This window comes from Coregonus clupeaformis, chromosome 20 (genome assembly GCF_020615455.1).
Source record: "Coregonus clupeaformis isolate EN_2021a chromosome 20, ASM2061545v1, whole genome shotgun sequence".
In the NCBI taxonomy this organism is placed as follows: Eukaryota; Metazoa; Chordata; class Actinopteri; order Salmoniformes; family Salmonidae; genus Coregonus; species Coregonus clupeaformis.
This window is the reverse complement of record NC_059211.1, coordinates 25,236,302-25,261,802: the sequence shown is the minus strand read 5'-3', so window position 1 is coordinate 25,261,802 and position 25,501 is coordinate 25,236,302. Positions and strand designations below refer to the sequence as shown.

Here is a 25,501-nt window from a genome sequence, read left to right as displayed (position 1 = left end):
TTTTCATAGACCTATCTAGAATACTTCTAAAGCTATCTAATTCAACTTTTAATACACATAAAAACTCTCTCTCCCTACACCCATTCCCTATTGAATAAGTGAGTCTTTCTATTTAACCCCAACCATGCTACAAATCTTCCATTCAACATCAACAAACCAAATACTCAGTAGTATCTGGTCACCACCCATACCAGCCGTTGAATTCACTCATACACACAGATTTCACCTTATGCCATTGAAATGCCCAACAAAACATAATAGTTCAATGGAACCCTCTATTTGCTCTCTACTATTTACACATTACTTCTATAACCACATTAGTTATAATAATATAATAATAATAATAATAATATAATATAATAATATAATAATATAATATAATAATAATAAATAATATGCCATTTAGCAGACGCTTTTATCCAAAGCGACTTACAGTCATGCGTGCATACATTTTTTTTTTTTGTGTATGGGTGGTCCCGGGGATCGAACCCACTACCCTGGCGTTACAAGCGCCGTGCTCTACCAGCTGAGCTACATGTTATGTTCCGATTACCCATTAAAAATGTATCACATGATCAAACAACGGCACAACCTTAAACTCATATGGGGCGGCAGGCAGCTTAGTGACCAAGAGGTCGCCGGTTCCAATCCCCGAGCCGACCAGGCGAAAAATCTGCCGATGTGCCCCCGAGCAAGGCACTCAACCCCAATTGCTCCTGCAAGTCGCTCTGGACAAGAGCGTCTGCTAAATGACCAAAAATGCAAATGTAAATATTCTCTACTTTCTCACCCATGATGTACGTCTGCGTTCGGGTGAGCAAGTTCATACGTATATATCGTTAGAAATGTATAGGTACCTCTCAAATAATCGCTTCGTGGTGTTTTTAGACAATTCTTAATCTACACAAATCACTTCTTAGTCTTTCCTGACTCTCCAAAAGCCATACTCTCGCTGTCTCTAGCCCCTCCCTCCTTTTGTTTCAAGGGTGGACTTCAGTACTTTCAGCACTCGTTCCGCCTCTGTGTGTCCTGCCATATTAATGTACACGACGCTTCCTTCTTTTAATTTCTATTCTAAAAGTTTAAAAATGTTAGGTTCAAGTTTCTATTTCTCACTTTTAATACGTTTTATTTTAATTTCTCTACCTTAGTATATCTATTCCCAATTATCATTCCCAAATTATACGGTTTAAACAACCACAAACCCAATAGTTATTCACAAATTATACAGGTTAAAACAACCACAAACCCAATAGTTATTCACAAATTATACAGTTTGGACAGCCACAGACGTCTTTAATTCCTAATTAGTTTTCTATCAAGGTATACAGGTTTATTAATTTTAGTAACCCGCATTCACTCTTTTATTTTGTCTGCAAACACTATTTTATTACACTGGGATCATTCACACGCTCATGCATACGACACCCTATACTTTAAAGTGCTCCTCCGATCTGGGTGTACCCCCAAGTACAACTCCCTGCCGAAGCGCAACACTATAGTGTACTTTAAAGTGCTCCTACGATCCTAGCCGTACTAGTTACGGACCTTGCCGATAGCGCAACACTATCTAAAATTGTAAGTGTCCCTCTGATCCTAGCCGTACCCTCATAGATACTATCCTTGCCAGTAGCGCAACACTTTTAGACCAATAATTCCCTATATCCCACAGTTCCCACCCCTGGTGGTCCTAGCCTGGGGATTTCAGTATTTTCTCCGATCCTAGCCGTACCCCCGCAGTTACGGACCTTGCCGGTAGAACAATACTCTATGGTACCATGGTTTAACATCACATTCACCAAAGGTTTGCATGTCACAATATGGTGCTTATCTACTCATAATAATTCATAATTTAGTTCACTTACATCAAACAGGTGTTTCACAAAATTAATTTGGATAAAGCCAATGTGCAGAACTTCAGTTATATAACAATAGGTGTCTGCTTACCTATTTTTAGTAGTCCGTACTCTTTGTGAAACACACTGTCCAATGACAGAGATGTCCAATGGGCCGGACAATACCCAGCGAAGTCCCTTTACCAGATCACAGTCGGAGGTCACCAATTGATAAGTTGCGTCAATTCAAATCTGGTATTGGAACAAAAAGAGGTCAATACACGTCTTCTAAAATAGACTAGTATTTTAATTAATGCAAAACACTTCAATGGTAAATATGATGTTCGTATATACGGGTCAGGGCAGACAGAGAACTGGTCCATTGTTATAAGTTCTTCTTTAAATACTCTGACAGAGATAGTTCCCGCTCCCTGCTGGCCTATCAGAGTAGAGACTGAGCGTGGTTTAGACTTACTCAGCCTATCGTTGGCGCACAGGCTGGTCCCAGTCCCTTGGCGCTTCACTGTTGCCAGGTGTAAGTTGTTATCTGCAGCTTGTCCAGAGAGTCAGCACCCATAGACACAGTTTGTCCTTGAGCGATTTAACAAAGAGGCAGTGTGTGTGTATGTGAGAATCACAAGTCTGTCTCCCCCTACTCCCTAACATTCCTCACATTAATCACAGCTTGTTATATTAAACAGTCTATATCAGTACAGCACAAACCTTTTATGTTTAATCATGAATGCTTTCTTATTAAGCTAACAGCACATCTAAAATATAAGAGAATAATTTCCCACAATACTTTTGGTAATGTAGTGTATGTCAGATACTGTAAAACATAATTTATATGAATGTAAAAAGCACTACTGTGTCAAATGCCTGACAATACCTTGTTTTACAGCATTGTTTATAATTTTGGTTAAAATGAAGAGCTCTTATTTATCTCATGCCAGAGATCCACGACGTGCCACAGCTCATAATCTCATACTGCACTCACACATTAATATTAAGAATAATAACAGTCAAGCATAAACACACAAAAGACCATAAATATATATATAAAAAACTTTATTATTATGATAAGGTAGGATTAACAACAACATGCGTTTACCACAATAGAAAATAAAAAGATATTGCACTGGCTTTACTCTAGCAATCTCTCTTAACCCCTTTCAGACAGAAACTCACTCCCCTCTCCTTCACACTCTTCAGACACAAACACACGCTGTACACACACACAGGATCTCACATACCCTTTAAAATACTGCTCCGAACCCCGGGGAGTCAAGTCCATCATATGAAGTCAACAGTCTCCTCTTCCCTCAGTTCAGTGGCATTGGTCTCTGCACACAGACAGCCATAACAACACAGACAGCCCTAACACCGCTCTGGGCTTTAACACATTGCACACAGTGTCTACAATAAAAACACATACTGTATGGATCTCAGTCTGTAGAGATCTAGTGAGGTTAAAGCACTGGCGGGTCCAGGGTGGAGGTTACCCACAGGGTTAACAGAGAGAGAGAGAGGGAGAAGGACTGCCCCTACAGTGGGTAGTTACCGTGGCTTCGGGCTCTGGGGGGTCTAGCTGAAAATTGGAGGTGATGGGCCCAGACTAGGAGTAGGTAGTGTTTTGTTTGGCTGAAATTGCTTTGTGTGTGGTGTGGTGTGTGTGCTGGGATGGGAGCAGCCAACAGCCCAGGGCTAGAGATGAATGACTCCACCAGGGAAACGGACACTTGACTTCCCTCTGACAGATGGCTGGATCATCATCATTACACACGGGACTGTGTGATACAACAGTAAATGTCAGGGAATGGCGAGGCTGGCGCCGGGCGGTGGAGGATGGGACTCGGATTGAGTCAGAGAGAGTAGCAGCTGTCCAAGCAGCAATAACAACAGGACCACCAGTATAGTCCAGATGGAATGACATACAACACAATACACACTGTAGGAACTATTCTTACAGGGTTGACCCATATCAAATCAGAACTTCGGATCAGTTTTGGGACTGTAGTAATTCGATGTGCAGGGGTCAAGTGCGTGAACAACATTCATGAAGTATCAAATGGGGAATGCCACAGAGACTTTCAAATCATATATCTGGCTGATATAAAATAACACTCAACACGCAGACACAAATGGAGGATGACATAATTTGAGTCACCTGACGTATTCGGCCAATGAGGAGATACTATCTCAGTTTGGGGTTGATTGATTGGCTACAGCAGACAGTTGTTAAATCAAAACACTAAGCTTGGCTGATCTGTCCCAGTGACAAATGACATCTTCTCTCCGTGAGGACTTAGGGCCTCCACCTCACATGACCTACCAACCTACCTACCCACCCACTATTCTTCTGCATTAGAGGATACCACTATTCACACCACAGGTGATTTAGGATACGTCCCAAATGGCACCCTATTTCCCATATAGTGCACTAATTTTGACCAGGGCCCAACCTTAAAACGTTATGTGCACTATGTTCCTCCTCATGAACATTGTCTGTGGTCCGTCAGTGGTTAGGTTACAATTAACATGGGTATGTAAAAGCCATAGCAAGCCAGTCACATTGATATGATCCAGGGTAACTTTAGCGTGTGGAAAGCTGTTGATATTAATAATGATCTCTGCCTGTTACAGAGGTTGATTTCTTGTAGCATTGAGGAAGATAGAACAACATGTAAACATATTACAGAGATCGATAGCCACAGTCGGTGGGGTTGTCTGTCTGTCTGTCTGGGGTTAGGTATTGACGACACAGATCTCTTTAGTATCTATAGACACCAGACAGACAGTCCTGTCTCACCCTCAGTCAGTCTTCCTAATGAGCTGCTCTCTGCAACATCTCCAACAGCAACATAACTTTGCAGGACACACACCAAGAGAGATTTTAACTCTCACACAGAAAAAAGAGAGATGTATGCTGCAGGTAGCCACAGTTTTACAATGTGACAACATCCCCTTACTTTACAAACTACGACACACACACAAACGCCCACACACACACAAACGCCCACACAAACGCCCACACACACAAACGCCCACACGCACACAAACGCCCACACACACAAACGCCCACACACACAAACGCCCACACACACACAAACGCCCACACACACACAAACGCCCACACACACAAACGCCCACACACACACAAACGCCCACACACACAAACGCCCACACGCAGCAGTGGGACTGGAGGATCATAGTGGTGTTCGGTCAGTTCAGACTGCTGATTGGTCAACATCGTCGTGACTGACCTAAAAGCCAGGGATCTGATTGCCCTTCCTTTTATTTAGTTGGCTTTTCATTTGACATACAGCGATAAAAGGGTTGTGCAAAGCCCGCCCCCGTGCTGAACCATCCCCGACCCTATAGGCCAAATGAGACGTCAGTCAAGCATCAGGCCAATCAGGGACAGACAGCACTAATAGGGGTAACTAACTATGAGACGTCTACCCTAACTAAAAAACACTCCCAAGTCCCAACACTGCAGAGTAAAGAAGACACAGCAGACCTTTAAATAGTAATATATATATATACACACACTTGACAGCCACTTGACAACACACACACTCTTGCACGCATATACAAAGTAAAGTCTGTTAACTTTACAGCATAAGAGAGAAAACACAGAGAGAACACAGCAAGTTGGTCCATATACAAAATAAGATCCAAAGCAAACCTTTAGTGGCTGATAAAAACAGAGCGAGCAGGGGCTAGAAATAAAGATAACGGTCCATTTGGATGTGGAAAACCACTGGTTGTCATAATATAGATGATTGAAGGCCAGTGTGCCTACTGTTATATGTTTGAGTTGACTTCTACTCCTATGCTAACGTAGGACTTGGCCATATCTCAGAGAAAAATCATATCTCCATTTTTTCAAACTTATGGGCATTCACAATATATATCTCCATTTTTAACAAATGTTTACTCTAAATAAGCTTTGTTGTACAATTAAAGGTAAAATACACTGCATTTCAAACAGTCAGCAATAATATAATGAATTTAGGACTTGTGACATTTTACCTAGGCTAAATATAAGCCTTCCACAACCATAAGACCCAATAATAATTGTATTATTTTTTATCAAAAACGTTTAACCTGCTTTTTTTGCAATAATCACTTATCTGGCTTTCAAGTCTGTCTATGAAAATGCCCTTTTGGTTACAAATTCAACCAGAACCATGCATAATGCACATTCACTAATAATGACCAACCTCTTATAGCAGGCATTATAGAAAATTAAGACAGGTCTCATATAAGCAATCTCTCAAGCAATGTTCATTGATACTCCTGTTTTAGTAGGGTCTGCTCTTCGCGCAATTTTAGGAGTTGAGACATAAAAAGGGTATCATTAGAAAGGTTAACTTCTCCTCTATTATAGTAAATTAATGTCTCAATGAGTTTCAGTGTCCATATGACCGATTCTGTTGGACCAAACCTCAAATGCAAATGGCGAGTTGAAACTGCTTGTTGTCAGAGAGGAAGAAGTGACTTTTTAGTCTTTGTTGTTGTGAGGGCAGGGGGAGGGGCTTGGTGTCTGTGTACGAGTGGGAAGGGGCACAGTGCAGACAGCACAGGAGGGGCTTGGTGTCTGTGTACGAGTGGGAAGGGGCACAGTGCAGACAGCACAGGAGGGGCTTGGTGTCTGTGTACGAGTGGGAAGGGGCACAGTGCAGGAGGGAAGGAGACGAGACCAAAAAGACAAACGCTCATAAAAACCAAAAACAAAAAATATTAAAACCTCAATTCCTGTGATACAGGCATTTGGAACATCGCGCTAAAACATAAATTCGAATTAATCACATTAATCCGACATATTGCCCAGCCCTACGCTAACTAGCCTGTACACAGACTTGTGAGAGGTCTTCCCGCCTCAGAGTTTGAGAGGAGTTTCAGGGGCAGAGTAGTCCACCCCAGGAATAATGCGCTGCCTGGTACATAAACCCAAATCTCTAAATAGATCTACATCATCTTAACTACTTGACTCTTGTCATCTCAACACTGTTGACCAGACTAGGACCAGATTGATCAGTTGTCTAGATCACTGACCATCCTTTCCTTCCCACCTCACCTATAGTCCATCCCAATGTAAAGCAGTTCTATGGACCACTCAGTATTATTTCATCATTAGAAACATGTCCCCTGACATAGGGACCTAGATATGGTGAGGCTATCATGCAGTTACAAGGTGAACGGCTAGGCTAGTATCCTAGCTACCACAACACATACTCACAGCCACACAGAGCTCTATATGCTAGGTACACTGACAGGTCCAGGTAGCCATGGAAGGGCCAGTGGAGCGGATAGGGAAAGAGATTCTCATGGAACGCTATGCTATACAAAAGAAGCACTGCTTGAATAGCCATTCTGACAGCCACAACATTAATAGAGTTTTATATAGGGACTAGAGGGTGTTCTAGCCAGTCTGCAGTATTAAACTGTTAAAGAGACAGAGTGCAGCGTTAGACCATGAGGGAATAATAACACACAATGTAATTTGCCTTAGGCTGCCGAGTGAGTTAAACGTGGACGATGCAGATTGTTTCATTAACAGACTGTAATGTATTTACACTGATTGCTAAGCATACGCTACTTTTATTGCTGAGATACATCCTCTTCAGTCACGGACGGCTGGAGACACATGCAGGCGGGGTGGAGTGGTGGTGGTGGCTGCATCGTTTAGAAGGCACAACCTGAACTATTGGCTAGCTAAAAGTCACACGTCAGACTACTGGAACTACAAGGTGAACGCTAACGAGGCAGTATACTAAGAAAATACCATTAGAGTGTTTGAGTGCGTTTGTTAATCCTTCCCTCAGTGCGTGTGGATCAGTGAACTCACACCGTTTATTTCTAGCCCCCATGTTTCTTTGAAGAGAGAAACAAACGCAGACTGACTTCACAGGAACATGAATCAATGTGAAGAAAAAAACCAGGGTATAAGAACAACAAGAGATCCACAGCCAGTCTGGATGCCTCTGGGCTATAAGAACATATAGTCAGGGCCCCGAACTATCATCTCCCTCTCTTCCCATCTCTCTTTCTATCTATCAGATGGCTACGCTCTCAGATAATGATTAGTGAGTTGCAAAGAGTTTTGAATATGTTGTTGTTGTTTTCTTCCAAACATGCAGTTGTCTGTGGATAAAGATTAAAATCTCCATCAAGCAGTCTGTATTGTCATGGGTGTATTATCTGCTACGTTTTCTTGCTGCTGGTTTGGTCCAGCGGGGTGGAGGCTGCAGAGGCTGGGCTGGGTCTCTGTGGGGCCGGGGGGTCTGGCCTATTGCGCTGCTCTGAGGCCGCAGTAGGGGACTGGGTGGGTGTGGTGGTGGGCCCCTTCCTCGGTGCAGTAACACCTGTAATGGCTGAAGTCTCCCTGCTGCCTCGTAACACCACCACCGGCATCTCCATGGGGTGCTGGGGGCCCTGGGCCAGGGTACAGTCTTTAGGAGGGGAGGGCCTCCTCTGTGGAAGGGGAGGGGGGGCTGGCTCAGTTTTGGAGGGCTGCCTGGGAGGAGACTGGGAGGACAGGCGGGGCGGGGGCTGAGGGGCAGGGTGTCTGAAGGGGGAGGGGGAGAGGGGAGTGGTGGTGGCGGTGAGGGGGGAGTCAGGTGTGGCCTTGGGGTGAGGGGGGTCAGAGGGTCTCTGATTCTGGTCCTTGGCTCTCTCAAAGGCCTCCTTGGCCCCAGGGATGGTGAGTTTGACGGGCCCCAGGACGCTCATAGCCACGTTGGCTAGCTGTGACACCATCTTGTCCACCCCGCTATCTGACCTTGACACTGGGGCTGGGGAGGCTGGGGGGCTGGGGGTGGCGTAGTCTGGGGTGGCGTAGGCTGCAGCAGCGGCAGCAGCAGCAGCATGTCTCCTGTTGTCAGCCTCCTTCTTCTCCTTGGTGATGCCTGGGGAGGAGATGGGTGTGGGGACTATGTCTCTACCGTCTATGGACCCAGTGGGGCTGGATCTGGGGGCCTCCAGGCCAGAGTCTCTCTCCTCACTCCATAACCCAGGACTACTGCTCTTCCCCCTGGGCTCAGACAGCTTGGGGCTCCTCCAGTCCTGATGTGGAGATGGAGCAGCAGGCTTCAGGAAGGTGTCCTTACTGACGGAGATGAAAGCACTGCCGGGGGTTGCGAAGGTGCTGGACAGGGGGCTCTGGGTGAACTTGCTGCTGGGGTCTGGAGTCTTCCCATCTCTCCGCCTACAGTCATCCAAGGAGGCTGAGCCGCCGTCTTTCCCTCCCAGCGAAGGAACACTCTGAGTGGGCTTGTGTTCGTGGAGTGTGGAGGGTATGGTGGCTCTGCTGGGCAGCAGGGTGGAGGAGGGGGACAGACAGAGGGAGGGGAGGGTGCCCCCGGGTCCTGTGCGGGGGGCGGTGGGCATGACGGAGGTGGGGCGGAGCAGTGGAGGGGTGAAGGTGCAGGTGTTCCTGCCACGCCCGTCCTGACTGTCCTCGGACCCCTCGTCTGTCTCGTCCTCTGATGAGTCTACCTCATGGATAGCATCCTGCTTCTGTAGTGACTCCCTCCTCTCAGCCCGGTCCTGTCTGATGGCTGACAGCTTGTCCTTCAGTTTGCTCTTCCCGGGGGCAAGCCCCAGGGACCCGGCCGTTGAACCCCCGTCCCCCTCCTGACGCCCTAGCTTCCTGCTGGAGGAGGAGGGTTTTTGCATGCTGCCCTTCTCCACGGGACCCCCACGGCCCCCTATCCCAGGCCCCAGCAGCAGACTCTCTCTCTCCCCAGCTGACTCCTGGAGACTCTGCAGACTGGGGTCTCTCTGAAGCATCTCCTTCTTAAACTCAGCGTGGGAGATGTCCAGGCTGTGTTTACGCCCTGTCACCGTTACAGGCAACTTCTTGTCACCTCCGCCGCCTGATGGAGATGGGGAGGACGAGGAGGAGGAGAGGGAGGAGGCTAGCTTCTCAGCAGACTGGACCCGCTTGAGGAGTGGGGAGCGGGGGTGTTCAGCGCTCTTGGGCCTGGAGATCTGCCTGACCAGAGGGGGGGAGGAGTGGAGCTTGACGGGAAAGGTCTGGCCCATAGAGGTCGAGCCCAGCCCGTGGCTGGACAGGGGGGAGGGAGAGCGCTGGGGGGAGGTGCTCTGTGGGGTTGGGGAGGGGGTGCGGGCCAGGGGGGATAGGGGGATGTTGCCGGCTGACTTGCGGCGGGGGGAGCGGTACTGCCGCTGGAGCTTGGGGGCCAGGCCGTGGAGAGAGCTGGGCCTGATGTGACCGGAGCTGGCTGGGGAGTTAGGAACACTGGAGCTGGGAGAGCTGCTCTGAGACGAGTTACCCCCTACTGAGAAAACACGACACACACAGAAACACACAGACATTCAGGGTTTCACCTAAATTCATGAAATGTTATGCACACATAACCACCATCTTTTATGACCTTTTCCCAACATTAGGCCATGTCGTACTGTCCATTAGGTGAGCGATGTGTTATAGGGATGTGTGTGAGCCCACTGTGTGTGTAGGTCTTACCAGAGTGTGCAGAGTCAGGTGTGGACCGGTAACCTTGTGTAGGTGACCTAGGGGACAGGTTGTGAGTGGGGGACCCAGGTCCACTCTCTCCAGAGGACAGAGAGCGGGTTAGAGAGGAGAGGCTACGGCTGGTGTGGAGAAGAGACGCCTGCTTAGTGATCTTCCTGAACAGAGAGTTCCTCTTCTTACTACTGCTGGAAACACACACACACACACACACACACACACACACACACACACACACACACACACACACACACACACACACACACACACACACACACACACACACACACACACACACACACACACACACAGTAGAAAGAGTTGAAAAGACAAACATCAGCCCTTATGTTCAATGTATCATGACTTCAGGGAGGAAAGGTAAGTGTGTGAGATCGTTCAGATAAGAGACTAACCTTTCCTGGCTGCTATCTTTGGTCTTGGTCTTCTTGTTGCGACGCGCCATCTTGGATTTGGAGCCGGTCTTGCGAGCGGGGCCCACCTTGATGGAAGTGTTCTCAAAGGACGTGGCAGAGATGGACACCTTACCACCGCTCTGAGGGTAACACACAACACGCGTAAGACAGGAGCTAATGTGTGTGTGTGTGTGTGTGTGTGTGTGCGTGTGTGTACCTTGAGAATGAGCTCCACCACCTCAGTGTGGACCAGGCCGTGGACAGCCTCTCCATTCACATGAGTGATGAGGTCTCCTTCTCTCAGCCCCGCATCATGGGCTGGACCACCCTCCTCTACATGCTGACAGAGACAGGTGGAGAGAGAGAGAGAGATGGAAGGAGAGAGAAAGAGAGATGGAAGGAGAGAGAGATGAAAGGAGTGAGAGATGAAAGGAGAGAGATAGAGATGAAAGGAGAGAGAGATGAAAGGAGAGAGAGAGAGTTGAAAGGAGAGAGAGATGAAAGGAGATATATGAAAGGAGAGAGAGAGAGATGAAAGGAGAGAGAGAGATGAAAGGAGAGAGAGAGAGATTAAAGTAGAGAGAGAGATGAAAGGAGAGAGAGAGATGAAAGGAGAGAGAGATGAAAGGAGAGAGATAGAGATGAAAGGAGAGAGAGAGATTAAAGGAGAGAGATATGAAAGGAGAGAGAGAGATGAAAGGAGAGAGAGAGATGAAAGGAGAGAGAGAGAGAGATAAAATGAGAGATAAAAGGAGATATGAAAGGATAGAGATGAAAGGAGAGAGAGAGAGAGAGAGAGAGAGAGAGAGAGAGAGAGAGAGAGAGAGAGAGAGAGAGAGAGAGAGAGAGAGATGAAAGGAGAGAGAGAAAGGTATGAAAGGAGAGAGAGAGATGAAAGGAGACAGATGAAAGGAGAGAGAGAGAGATGAAAGGAGAGAGAGAGAGATGAAAGGAGAGAGAGAACGAGATGAAATGAGAGAGAGAGAGGAAATGAGACGGAGATGAAAGGAGAGAGCGAGAGATGGAAGGAGAGAGAGGTGAAAGGAGAGAGAGAAAGAGATGAAAGGAGCGAGTGAGAGATGAAAGGAGAGAGTGAGAGATGGAAGGAGAGAGAGAGAGAGAGATGAAAGGAGAGAGAGAGAGAGAGAGATGGGGAGAGAGAGAGGAGGGCGAAATTACACATCAAATCATTTCACTGGTGACAATTCAATCTCTTGAATGGAATGAAGAACAGGATTACTTGTAGTGTTAAATCACTTTTAGTTTGAGTCACTAAAAGCTAAAGCAACCTACTACTCACCCAGACCATATGATGCACTGTGTAGATGTCTGTGTCTCCCATGTACACCCTGATGGCTCGGAGGGTGAAGCCGTACTTCTTGCCCACCTTGTGGATGATGATGGCGGGTTTGATGTTGGCCACGGCTGGGGACAGGTCTCTACTGGGGGAGGAGTCTCTAGACGAGGGATTGGACGAGAAGGAGTGGGGTGACATGGGGCTGGCCAATGGGGAGGCCCCGTGGTGATCTAAAGATGGAGGAGCGAAGGAGATTGTTTAATAGGGAGACCAGTCCGGTTACTAAATGCACATAAATGCAATTGATTTTCAACAAGTTCTAAAAACGGACAGATGGTGTAGCTAAAAAAGTACAGAAAGAAAGAAAAAGCCAGACACATACATACAGTTCACAGACAGACAGACACAGACAGACAGACAGAGACACTGACAGACATACACAGACAGACACTAACAGAGACAGACAGACACTAACACACAGACAAACACAAACAGACACAAACAGACACAGACAGACAGACACAGACAGACATACATTAACAGACAGACACACAACACATCTCAATACACAAAGACAGAAGCGCACAAATCACACATTCCTCGCTCTTAAAACACTCAGGCATACCTGCAGGAATCATGAGTGAGAGGGTGGTAGCGGAGGCTGACTTGATGACCTTGTTGAGGGGTCTGGACTGGGCGTGTTTGTCTGTGTCTCCAGACAACAGTCTGTGGCGGGCCCTCCTAGCTGCCAGGTCACTGATGGCCTTAGGGGTAGAGGGAGAGCTGTCTGCCCCTGAACCACGCTCCCACACATCTCCTGAACTGCCCGCTATGGAGAGAGAGAGATAGAGAAGAGACAGAGGTAAAGTCAGAGGTAAAGTCAGAGGTAAAGTCAGAGATAAAGTCAGAGGTAAAGTCAGAGGTAAAGTCAGAGGTAAAGTCAGAGGTAAAGTCAGAGGTAAAGTCAGAGATAAAGTCAGAGGTAAAGTCAGAGATAAAGTCAGAGATAAAGTCAGAGGTAAAGTCAGAGGTAAAGTCAGAGATAAAGACAGAGATAAAGTCAGAGATAAAGACAGAGATAAAGACAGAGATAAAGACAGAGGTAAAGACAGAGGTAAAGACAGAGGTAAAGTCAGAGATAAAGTCAGAGATAAAGTCAGAGGTAAAGACAGGGAATCCAGTAACAGGTAAATACTGTAAGACATTTTGTAATGTGAATGGAATCAAAGCAGACACACAGTATATCCATATATAGTATATGTTTTGCCAGTTTCTGTTGTTTGCTGTAACATATGGACAATAAAGTTGTATTATATTATATTGCACTGTACTGACGTGTGAGTGTGGCTTTGCTGAGCTGGCTGGCTGTAGAGTCTGGTGTTGTGGGGGACTCGTCCAGTTTCAGCTCTCTCTCAATGGGGAGCTCAGGGATGGAGAGGGGCAGGTCCTCGCTGCGGGGGCCCCTGACCCCACCGGGGGTCTGGCTGAGCAGGCTGGGGCTCTTATGGCTGGGGGCCACCCCTGCTTCCTCCTCTGAGGAGATGGCGAAGCGCGGCATCTCGATGATGGCGGAGCAGCAGCGTCTTCGCACTGTCAGGGGAGGGCTGGAGTCGCTCTCGGTGTGGGACGACTCTGAGACAGACAGACGCTTACGCAGGCTGAGGGAGGGAGACACACAGGGAGGGAGGTTACCATACAGCACATACAGAATATATGATGTTTGTCAACGACCGTAGCCAGGGTAAATTGCTAGCGATTAAAAATCTCTAAGGCAACAGTTCTGTTGTTGGTGATGGAAGAGACCGAACGCTCATTTAGTGGAAGACTTAAATAATGAGTACAGACTATCAGTAAATGAGGCTTTGGTGTCCTCAGAAGAACCCCCATATACTCACATCTCAGGTGACCCCACCAGCCAGGCACGGTCTCTGGACTTCAGACTACTGAGGCTGTCGATGCGTTCTCCTCCTTCCTCACTGAGGCTCCGCTTGGTGGGCGGGGGGTTCCTCTTCTCCTCATGGAGGGACAGACGCTCCATACTGCTGTACACCTACACACACAGTTTGATTTTATTCATTTAAAAAAAAAATGGAAAATGATGTTGTACATGAAGTGATGACATTTTCAGCAGGGGGTGCTCTGTGTGTGTGTGTGTGTGTTGTTTACCTTGCTGAAGCGGGGCGAGCAGGAGGAGAACTGGCGTATCTCTACGTGTTCGTCATCGTTGGCGTCGTCTTCGTCTTCAGAGTCCATGTGGTGGTACCTGTCTGAACGGGCTGGAGAGAGAGAGAGAGAGTAGCGTTACACAAGACTACTGGACTGGACTGTCCACTAACTCATTTTCAGGAGTTGTATTCTATTGTTCCAATGTTGTTTGAGTAAAGAAATAGTGGAATAGGCTCAGGGTGTTACTGGAGGTACAGCAGGTGTGACTTACTGTCAAAGTAGCTGGTGTCGTCCTCTGATTCTAGCTGAGGGATGAACTCTGCCTTCTGTCTCAGCAGAGTGTTCCAGTCCAGGTTATAGAAGAACCGGTGCTGTTTCACCTCAAATGCACTGCCTACAACACAGAGAGAAGGAATGAGATGGAGACCACTGCCTACAACACAGAGAGAAGGAATGAGATGGAGACCACTGCCTACAACACAGAGAGAAGGAATGAGATGGAGACCACTGCCTACAACACAGAGAGAAGGAATGAGATGGAGACCACTGCCTACAACACAGAGAGAAGGAATGAGATGGAGAGCACTGCCTACACAACACAGAGAGAAGGAATGAGATGGAGACCACTGCCTACAACACAGAGAGAAGGAATGAGATGGAGACCACTGCCTACAACACAGAGAGAAGGAATGAGATGGAGAGCACTGCCTACAACACAGAGAGAAGGAATGAGATGGAGACCACTGCCTACAACACAGAGAGAAGGAATGAGATGGAGACCACTGCCTACAACACAGAGAGAAGGAATGAGATGGAGACCACTGCCTACAACACAGAGAGAAGGAATGAGATGGAGACCACTGCCTACAACACAGAGAGAAGGAATGAGATGGAGAGCACTGCCTACACAACACAGAGAGAAGGAATGAGATGGAGACCACTGCCTACACAACACAGAGAGAAGGAATGAGATGGAGACCACTGCCTACAACACAGAGAGAAGGAATGAGATGGAGACCACTGCCTACAACACAGAGAGAAGGAATGAGATGGAGACCACTGCCTACAACACAGAGAGAAGGAATGAGATGGAGACCACTGCCTACAACACAGAGAGAAGGAATGAGATGGAGACCACTGCCTACAACACAGAGAGAAGGAATGAGACCACTGCCTACAACACAGAGAGAAGGAATGAGATGGAGAGCACTGCCTACAACACAGAGAGAAGGAATGAGATGGAGACCACTGCCTACAACACAGAGAGAAGGAATGAGATGAGACCACTGCCTACAACACAAACAGACCGATAAAGAGCAAATGACAATTTGAAACTGTGTAATGTGAGACGTGCAGGTCCTCTATTTGTTTCTATGAGTTATGTTTGTCAAATAACATGTTTCCAAACCATCACCTGTGCCTAGCCTCTCCAGAGGGTTCTGTCTAAGGAGTTTAGAGATGAGGTCCTGGGCATCGTTAGGAAGAGCCTCCTCCTCCTCTGGCCATATGATCTCATCTACAAATAGAGACATGGAGCAGACACTGTGGTCAGATGGATTTTTCCACAAACGTTTGTAAAACAAAGCGATACTTTTTCTTACATTTCTCTCTCTCCCTCTCCCTTTTCCCTCTGTTAACAATTCAGACTCCCTGTGTTAATGTGTGTCCGTTATCCGTGGTACTCACCACTGATGACCTGTCCAAAGAGCTCCTCAGGCGTGTCTCCAAAGAAAGGGGCACATCCCACCAGGAACTCATACAGGATGACCCCCATGGCCCACCAGTCCACTGGCTTCCCGTAGCCCTGTCTCAGGATCACCTCTGGGGCTATGTACTCTGGGGTACCACACACCTGGTCATACACACACAGAGGGGAAGGGTCAAGTATAGGCAGGGAGAAATAGAGAAATGCCCACCAACATACAGTACAACGTTGCATTTTCCCTTAGTCCGTTTGTCTCATACCTGTTCACATTGTCATACACTTCGGTCATAGACACGGTTATACATAAGGGAAGAGTGAGTGACCAGTTACAGTGTTAGGGTGTTATGTGTTGGGCGCCAGAGGCAGGGGCGGACTGGTCATCTGGCATTTCAGGGCAAATGCTAGATGGGCTGGTCCATTTTAAGCCTAGTGGGCCTGTCTAATTTTTTTTGTTTTTTTTGTGCAAAATGATAATTATCTGGCAAATAATGGGGGCCTCAAATAAAAAATTGGCCCATGTGGGGGCCTCCAGGAAAGAAAATGGGCCGATGTGGAAAAAAATGGGCTGGTGTGTTAGAAATGCCTTGGACGATTTTTTGTCCCAGTCTGCCCCTGGCCAGAGGTCTCTCTCTCTCTCTCTCTGTACCTGTTTATCCAGGAACTCCCTGGTATCTTTCTCTATGTGTCCTTCATACAGGTTGGTGGTGAGGCTCATCAGACCGATCTTAGAAAGCCCAAAGTCTGTCAGCTTGATGTGGCCCATTGACGTGATCAGAAGACTGCAGGAAGGGGGGAGAGAGATATGATGTTAGCATCATGATATAGTGAATAAAGCATATAGATTGTGAATTATTAAAGCCCATGAGAAGTATTAATGATCAATGGCAAGTCATATGGCAGTTAAAGCTTTCTAGACTAGAGGACAGTGTGTGTGTGTGTCTTACTTGTCAGGTTTGAGGTCTCTGTGTACAATGCCATAGTTGTGGAGGTACTCCAGTGCCAGCACAGTCTCAGCGAAGTACATGCGTGCCATGTCCACGGGCAGAGCTCCGATGCTCTTCAGCAGGGTGGCACAGTCACCACCTGGGGAGTGTAGAGGCAGTCAGTATACACCCCCAGTCACATCCTAGTCAGTGTAGAGGCAGTCAGTATACACCCCCAGTCACATCCTAGTCAGTGTAGAGGCAGTCAGTATACACCCCCAGTCACATCCTAGTCAGTGTAGAGGCAGTCGGTATACACCCCCAGTCACATCCTAGTCAGTGTAGAGGCAGTCGGTATACACCCCCAGTCACATCCTAGTCAGTGTAGAGGCAGTCGGTATACACCCCCAGTCACATCCTAGTCAGTGTAGAGGCAGTCGGTATACACCCCCAGTCACATCCTAGTCAGTGTAGAGGCAGTCGGTATACACCCCCAGTCACATCCTAGTCAGTGTAGAGGCAGTCGGGTATACACCCCCAGTCACATCCTAGTCAGTGTAGAGGCAGTCAGTATACACCCCCAGTCACATCCTAGTCAGTGTAGAGGCAGTCAGTATACACCCCCAGTCACATCCTAGTCAGTGTAGAGGCAGTCAGTATACACCCCCAGTCACATCCTAGTCAGTGTAGAGGCAGTCAGTATACACCCCCAGTCACATCCTAGTCAGTGTAGAGGCAGTCAGTATACACCCCCAGTCACATCCTAGTCAGTGTAGAGGCAGTCAGTATACACCCCCAGTCACATCCTAGTCAGTGTAGAGGCAGTCAGTATACACCCCCAGTCACATCCTAGTCAGTGTAGAGGCAGTCAGTATACACCCCCAGTCACATCCTAGTCAGTGTAGAGGCAGTCGGTATACACCCCCCAGTCACATCCTAGTCAGTGTAGAGGCAGTCAGTATACACCCCCAGTCACATCCTAGTCAGTGTAGAGGCAGTCGGTATACACCCCCAGTCACATCCTAGTCAGTGTAGAGGCAGTCAGTATACACCCCCAGTCACATCCTAGTCAGTGTAGAGGCAGTCAGTATACACCCCCAGTCACATCCTAGTCAGTGTAGAGGCAGTCAGTATACACCCCCAGTCACATCCTAGTCAGTGTAGAGGCAGTCAGTATACACCCCCAGTCACATCCTAGTCAGTGTAGAGGCAGTCAGTATACACCCCCAGTCACATCCTAGTCAGTGTAGAGGCAGTCAGTATACACCCCCAGTCACATCCTAGTCAGTGTAGAGGCAGTCGGTATACACCCCCAGTCACATCCTAGTCAGTGTAGAGGCAGTCGGTATACACCCCCAGTCACATCCTAGTCAGTGTAGAGGCAGTCGGTATACACCCCCAGTCACATCCTAGTCAGTGTAGAGGCAGTCGGGTATACACCCCCAGTCACATCCTAGTCAGTGTAGAGGCAGTCGGTATACACCCCCAGTCACATCCTAGTCAGTGTAGAGGCAGTCGGTATACACCCCCAGTCACATCCTAGTCAGTGTAGAGGCAGTCGGTATACACCCCCAGTCACATCCTAGTCAGTGTAGAGGCAGTCAGTATACACCCCCAGTCACATCCTAGTCAGTGTAGAGGCAGTCAGTATACACCCCCAGTCACATCCTAGTCAGTGTAGAGGCAGTCAGTATACACCCCCAGTCACATCCTAGTCAGTGTAGAGGCAGTCAGTATACACCCCCAGTCACATCCTAGTCAGTGTAGAGGCAGTCAGTATACACCCCCAGTCACATCCTAGTCAGTGTAGAGGCAGTCAGTATACACCCCCAGTCACATCCTAGTCAGTGTAGAGGCAGTCAGTATACACCCCCAGTCACATCCTAGTCAGTGTAGAGGCAGTCAGTATACACCCCCAGTCACATCCTAGTCAGTGTAGAGGCAGTCAGTATACACCCCCAGTCACATCCTAGTCAGTGTAGAGGCAGTCAGTATACACCCCCAGTCACATCCTAGTCAGTGTAGAGGCAGTCAGTATACACCCCCAGTCACATCCTAGTCAGTGTAGAGGCAGTCAGTATACACCCCCAGTCACATCCTAGTCAGTGTAGAGGCAGTCAGTATACACCCCCAGTCACATCCTAGTCAGTGTAGAGGCAGTCAGTATACACCCCCAGTCACATCCTAGTCAGTGTAGAGGCAGTCAGTATACACCTCCAGTCACCACCCAGTCAGGGTAAAGGCAACGACAGTCAGTCACCACCCAGTCAGGGTAAAGGCAATGACAGTCAGTCACCACCCAGTCAGGGTAAAGGCAACGACAGTCAGTCACCACCCAGTCAGGGTAAAGGCAACGACAGTCAGTCACCACCCAGTCAGGGTAAAGGGCAACGACAGTCAGTCACCACCCAGTCAGGGTAAAGGCAACGACAGTCAGTCACCACCCAGTCAGGGTAAAGGCAACGACAGTCAGTCACCACCCAGTCAGGGTAAAGGCAACGACAGTCAGTCACCACCCAGTCAGGGTAAAGGCAACGACAGTCAGTCACCACCTAGTCAGGGTAAAGGCAACGACAGTCAGTCACCACCCAGTCAGGGTAAAGGCAACGACAGTCAGTCACCACCCAGTCAGGGTAAAGGCAACGACAGTCAGTCACCACCCAGTCAGGGTAAAGGCAACGACAGTCAGTCACCACCCAGTCAGGGTAAAGGCAACGACAGTCAGTCACCACCTAGTCAGGGTAAAGGCAACGACAGTCAGTCACCACCCAGTCGGGGTAAAGGCAACGACAGTCAGTCACCACCTAGTCAGGGTAAAGGCAACGACAGTCAGTCACCACCCAGTCAGGGTAAAGGCAACGACAGTCAGTCACCACCTAGTCAGGGTAAAGGCAACGACAGTCAGTATACACCCCCAGTCACAAACATGGAGTTGGAAGAAACTGTGTCAGTGTGTGTATACAGTAAGTAATGAAGAAGGATGCCCCTTCCCGATTCTACTAATTAGCTGCTCATCAGGACCTTGATTAGCTGGATCAGGTGTGTTACAACAGAAGCAGGGTTGGCTACCCCTGATGTTTGTGAACTGTGTGTATAATCAGCAGTCACCTTCTACATACTCCATCACCATACAGAGGTGTCTGCGTGTCTCGAATGAGCAGAACATGGAGACCACAAAGGGGTTCTCAGCGAAGGTCAGGATGTCTCTCTCTACGAAGGCCTGCTGGATCTGGTTCCTCAGGATCAGGTTCTGCTTGTTGATCTTCTTCATGGCAAAACGCTGACGGGTCTCCTTGTGTCGCACCAGAAACACAGCACTGGAGAGAGAGAGAGAGAGAGAGAGAGAGAGAGAGAGGAGATGGAGAGAGAGAGAGCGAGATAGAGAGCGAGATAGAGAGAGAGAGAGAGAGAGAGTGGAGATGGAGAGAGAGAGAGAGCGAGCGAGAGAGCGAGAGAGCGAGAGAGAGAGAGAGAGAGAGAGAGAGAGAGAGAGAGGCCAAACCACACAACCAACAACATTAGACACTTTATGGAACACAAAGCCTTCACTATTTCATCCTGGAATATCCAAGGCCTAAGGTCATCTGCCTTTGGCCTAAAGAGCAGGAATCTGGACTTCACCAAAGAAATCGGAAATACAGACATTGTCATCCTACAAGAAACATGGTATAGAGGAGACGGACCCACTGGTTGCCCTCTAGGTTACAGAGAGCTGGTAGTCCCATCCACCAAACTACCAGGTGTGAAACAGGGAAGGGACTCCGGGGGTATGCTAATTTGGTATAGAGCAGACCTAACTCACTCTATTAAATTAATCAAAACAGGAACATTTTACATTTGGTTAGAAATTCAAAAGGAACTTATCTCAACTGAGAAAAATGTCCTCCTGTGTGCTACCTATATCCCCCACTAGAATCCCCATACTTTAATGAAGACAGTTTCTACATCCTGGAGGGGAAATCAATCATTTCCAGACCCAGGGACATGTACTAGTCTGTGGCGACCTAAATGCCAGAACTGGACAAGAACCTGACACCCTCAGCACACAGGGGGACAAACACCTACCTGGAGGTGACAGCATTCCCTCCCCCATATGCCCCCCTAGGCACAACTACGACAACATAACCAACAAAAATGGGTCACGACTACTGCAGCTCTGTCGCACACTGGGTATGTACATAGTCAATGGTAGGCTTCGAGGGGACTCCTATGGTAGGTACACCTATAGCTCATCTCTTGGCAGTAGTACTGTAGACTACTTTATCACTGACCTCAACCCAGAGTCTCTCAGAGCGTTCACAGTCAGCCCACTGACACCCCTATCAGACCACAGCAAAATCACAGTCTCCTTGAACAGAGCAATACTCAATCATGAGGCATCAAAGCCAAAGGAACTGAATAATATTAAGAAATGCTATAGATGGAAGGAAAGTAGTGTTGAAACCTACCAAAAAACAATTAGGAAACAACAAATTCTATCCATTCTAGACAACTTCCTGGACAAAACGTTCCACTGTAATAGTGAAGGTGTACACTTGGCAGTAGAAAACCTAAACAGTATATTTGACCTCTCAGCTTCCCTATCAAATCTAAAAATATCTAACAGAAAACCAAAGAAAAGTAATAACAGTGATAAATGGTTTGATGAAGAATGCAAAAACCTAAGAAAGAAATTGAGAAACCTATCCAACCAAAAACATTGAGACCCAGAAAACCTGAGCCTACGCCTTCACTATGGTGAATCACTAAAACAATACAGAAATACACTACGGAAAAAGAAGGAACAGCATGTCAGAAATCAGCTCAATGTAATTGAAGAATCCATAGACTCTAACCACTTCTGGGAAAATTGGAAAACACTAAACAAACAACAACACGAAGAGCTATCTATCCAAAACGGAGATGTATGGGTAAACCACTTCTCCAATCTTTTTGGCCCTATAACAGAGAACAAACAGCAAAAAAATATACATGATCAAATGCAAATCTTAGAATCAACTATTAAAGACTACCAGAACCCACTGGATTCTCCAATTACATTGAATGAACTACAGGACAAAATACAAACCCTCCAACCCAAAAAGTCCTGTGGTGTTGATGGTATCGTCAATGAAATGATAAAATATACAGACCACACATTTCAATTAGCTATACTTAAACTCTTTAACATCATCCTTTGCTCTGGCATCTTCCCCAATATTTGGAACCAAGGACTGATCACCCCAATCCACAAAAGTGGAGACAAATTTGACCCCAATAACTACCGTGGGATATGCGTCAACAGCAACCTTGGGAAAATCCTCTGCATTATCATTAACAGCAGACTAGTTCATTTCCTCAGTGAAAACAATGTACTGAGCAAATGTCAAATTGGCTTTTTACCAAATTACCGTCACGACAGACCACGTATTCACCCTGCACACCCTAATTGACAAACAAACAAACCAAAACAAAGGCAAAGTCTTCTCATGCTTTGTTGATTTCAAAAAAGCTTTTGACTCAATTTGGCATGAGGGTCTGCTATACAAATTGATGGAAAGTGGGGTTGGGGGAAAAACATACGACATTATAAAATCCATGTACACAAACAACAAGTGTGCGGTTAAAATTGGCAAAAAACACACACATTTCTTTCCACAGGGCCGTGGGGTGAGACAGGGATGCAGTTTAAGCCCCACCCTCTTCAACATATATATCAACGAATTGGCGAGGGCACTAGAACAGTCTGCAGCACCCGGCCTCACCCTACTAGAATATGAAGTCAAATGTCTTCTGTTTGCTGATGATCTGGTGCTTCTGTCACCAACCAAGGAGGGCCTACAGCAGCACCTAGATCTTCTGCACAGATTCTGTCAGACCTGGGCCCTGACAGTAAATCTCAGTAAGACAAAAATAATGGTGTTCCAAAAAGGTCCAGTTGCCAGGACCACAAATACAAATTCCATCTAGACACCGTTGCCCTAGAGCACACAAAAAACTATACATACCTCGGCCTAAACATCAGCGCCACAGGTAACTTCCACAAAGCTGTGAACGATCTGAGAGACAAGGCAAGAAGGGCCTTCTATGCCATCAAAAGGAACATAAAATTTGACATACCAATTAGGATCTGGCTAAAAATACTTGAATCAGTTATAGAACCCATTGCCCTTAATGGTTCTGAGGTCTGGGGTCCGCTCACCAACCAAGAATTCACAACATGGGACAAACACCAAATTGAGACTCTGCATGCAGAATTCTGCAAAAACATCCTCCGTGTACAACGTAAAACACCAAATAATGCATGCAGAGCAGAATTAGGCCAATACTCGCTAATTACCAAATCCAGAAAAGAGCTGTTAAATTCTATAACCACTTAAAAGGAAGCGATTCCCAAACCTTCCATAACAAAGCCATCACCTACAAAGAGATGAACTTGGAGAAGAGTCCCCTAAGTAAGCTTGTCCTGGGGCTCTGTTCACAAACACAAACAGACCCCACACAGCCCCAGGACAACAACAACAACAACAACACAATTAGACCCAACCAAATCATGAGAAAACAAAAAGAGAATTACTTGACACATTGGAAAGAACAAACAAAAAAACAGAGCAAACTAGAATGCTATTTGGCCCTAAACAGAGAGTACACAGTGGCAGAATACCTGACCACTGTGACTGACCCAAACTTAAGGAAAGCTTTGACTATGTACAGACTCAGTGAGCATAGCCTTGATATTGAGAAAGGCCGCCGTAGCCAGACCTGGCTCAGTCAAACTTAAGGAAAGCTTTGACTATGTACAGACTCAGTGAGCATAGCCTTGATATTGAGAAAGGCCACCGTAGGCAGACCTGGCTCTCAAGAGAAGACAGGCTATGTGCACACTGCCCACAAAATGAGGTGGAAACTGAGCTGCACTTCCTAACCTCCTGCCAAATGTATGACCATATTAGAGACACATATTTCCCTCAGATTACAGCGATCCACAAAGAATTTGAAAACAAACCCAATTTTGAGAAACTCCCTTATCTACTGGGTGAAAAACCACAGTGTGCCATCACAGCTGCAATATTTGTGACCTGTTGCCACAAGAAAAGGGCAACCAGTGAAGAACAAACAACATTGTAAATACAACCCATATTTATGTTTATTTATTTTCCCATTTGTACTTTAACTATTTGCACATTGTTACAACACTGTATATATACATAATATGACATTTGAAATGTCTTTATTCTTTTTAAACTTCTGAGTGTAATGTTTACTGTTAATATTTATTGTTTATTTCACTTTTGTTTACTATCTACTTCACTTGCTTTGGCAATGTTAACACACGTTTCCCATGCCAATAAAGCCCTTAAATTAAATTGAAATTGAATTGAGAGAGAGAGCGAGATGAAGAGAGAGAGAGATTGAGAGATTGAGAGAGAGAGATGGAGAGAGAGAGATGGAGATGGAGAGAGAGAGAGAGAGCGAGATGGAGAGAGAGAGAGAGAGAGAGAGAGAGAGAGAGAGAGAGAGAGAGAGAGAGAGAGAGAGAGAGAGATGGAGAGAGAGAGAGAGAGAGAGCGAGATGGAGAGAGAGAGATGGAGATGGAGAGAGATGGAGAGAGAGAGCGAGATGGAGAGAGAGATGGAGAGAGAGAGAGATGGAGATGGAGAGCGAGAGAGAGAGAGACAGAGAGAGAAGGGGGAAGAGGAGAGAAATAATCAAATGGTGTCAACAATGTTAGACATTTTGTGATCGTTATCATCATTGTCATGGGGTAACAAAACCATGGGGAAGCTTCAGTCTCAATCTACGGTCTCATAAAGGTCCAAGTCTGTCTGTCTCTCAGTCTGTCGCTCTCTCGCTCGGTCTTACCCATAGGCCCCGTTGCTGATGAGCTTGATGTTCTCAAAGTCCTCCTCCCGTGGGGCCTTGGTTTTAGGGGGAGCTCCTCGACTATCCACAGCGTCGTCTGTCTCTGGTGTGTCAGGGTTCCCACTGTCGTAGCTGCTCAGCTGGGCCATCTCCTCCACGGGATCCCTGGTGAGACCCAGCTGGCTGATGATGTAGCGTGGGATGTCTGACTTGATGCCCTGGCCCTCCTTGGCATGGCCCTCTGCTGCTTCCAACAAGTGGTAGAACTCCTCTGGGTCAAACTCCTGCAGACCGGGGGGTAGAGTGAGGGTGAGAGAAAAGGAGGAGGTGGTAGAGGGAGGGAGAGAAAAGGAAAGGGGGTAGAGTGAGGGGAAGGGAGAGAAGAGTGTGTTAAAATCAAACAATGCAATAGAGGTTAGAATGTGTGTGTGTTTGTTGTGGCTCACTGGCTCAACCTGAGGGGGAACCTGAACACATATCCTGAGAGCATTATCAAGAAGAGGTCATGAAAATGGATTTAAGCAATAAGGCCCGAGGGGGTGTGGTATATGGCCAATATACCACGGCTAAAGGCTGTTCTTAGACACGACGCAAAGTGCCTGGATACAGCCCTTAGCTGTGGTACATTAGACATATACCACAAACCCCCGAGGTGCCTAATTGCTATAATAAACTGGTTACCAACTTAATTAGAGCAGTAAAAATATATGTTTTGTCATATCTGTGGTATATGGTCTGATATACCACGGCTGTCAGCCAATCAGCATTCAGGGCTCGAACCACCCAGTTTATAATGCAAAATAATCCACAACATCG

At 47.0% G+C, this 25,501-nt stretch overlaps 1 protein-coding gene across 1 annotated transcript in view; it reads right to left on the bottom strand.

The window, feature by feature from the left end:
• Positions 1-8,045: 8,045 nt before the first annotated feature.
• Positions 8,046-25,501, bottom strand: part of LOC121534060 (microtubule-associated serine/threonine-protein kinase 2-like) — a 248,356-nt gene continuing 230,900 nt past the window's right edge. The window contains exons 13-28 of the mRNA XM_041840495.2: positions 24,686-24,969; positions 19,951-20,159; positions 16,864-17,002; positions 16,566-16,698; positions 15,901-16,066; positions 15,629-15,730; positions 14,486-14,608; positions 14,215-14,324; positions 13,944-14,098; positions 13,384-13,706; positions 12,674-12,877; positions 12,052-12,278; positions 10,969-11,091; positions 10,752-10,891; positions 10,333-10,526; positions 8,046-10,144 (exon numbers count right to left, since the gene is read on the bottom strand). Coding sequence (XP_041696429.2) covers positions 8,046-10,144; positions 10,333-10,526; positions 10,752-10,891; positions 10,969-11,091; positions 12,052-12,278; positions 12,674-12,877; positions 13,384-13,706; positions 13,944-14,098; positions 14,215-14,324; positions 14,486-14,608; positions 15,629-15,730; positions 15,901-16,066; positions 16,566-16,698; positions 16,864-17,002; positions 19,951-20,159; positions 24,686-24,969 — 4,731 coding nt within the window. The remainder of the gene's footprint in view (positions 10,145-10,332; positions 10,527-10,751; positions 10,892-10,968; positions 11,092-12,051; positions 12,279-12,673; positions 12,878-13,383; positions 13,707-13,943; positions 14,099-14,214; positions 14,325-14,485; positions 14,609-15,628; positions 15,731-15,900; positions 16,067-16,565; positions 16,699-16,863; positions 17,003-19,950; positions 20,160-24,685; positions 24,970-25,501) is intronic.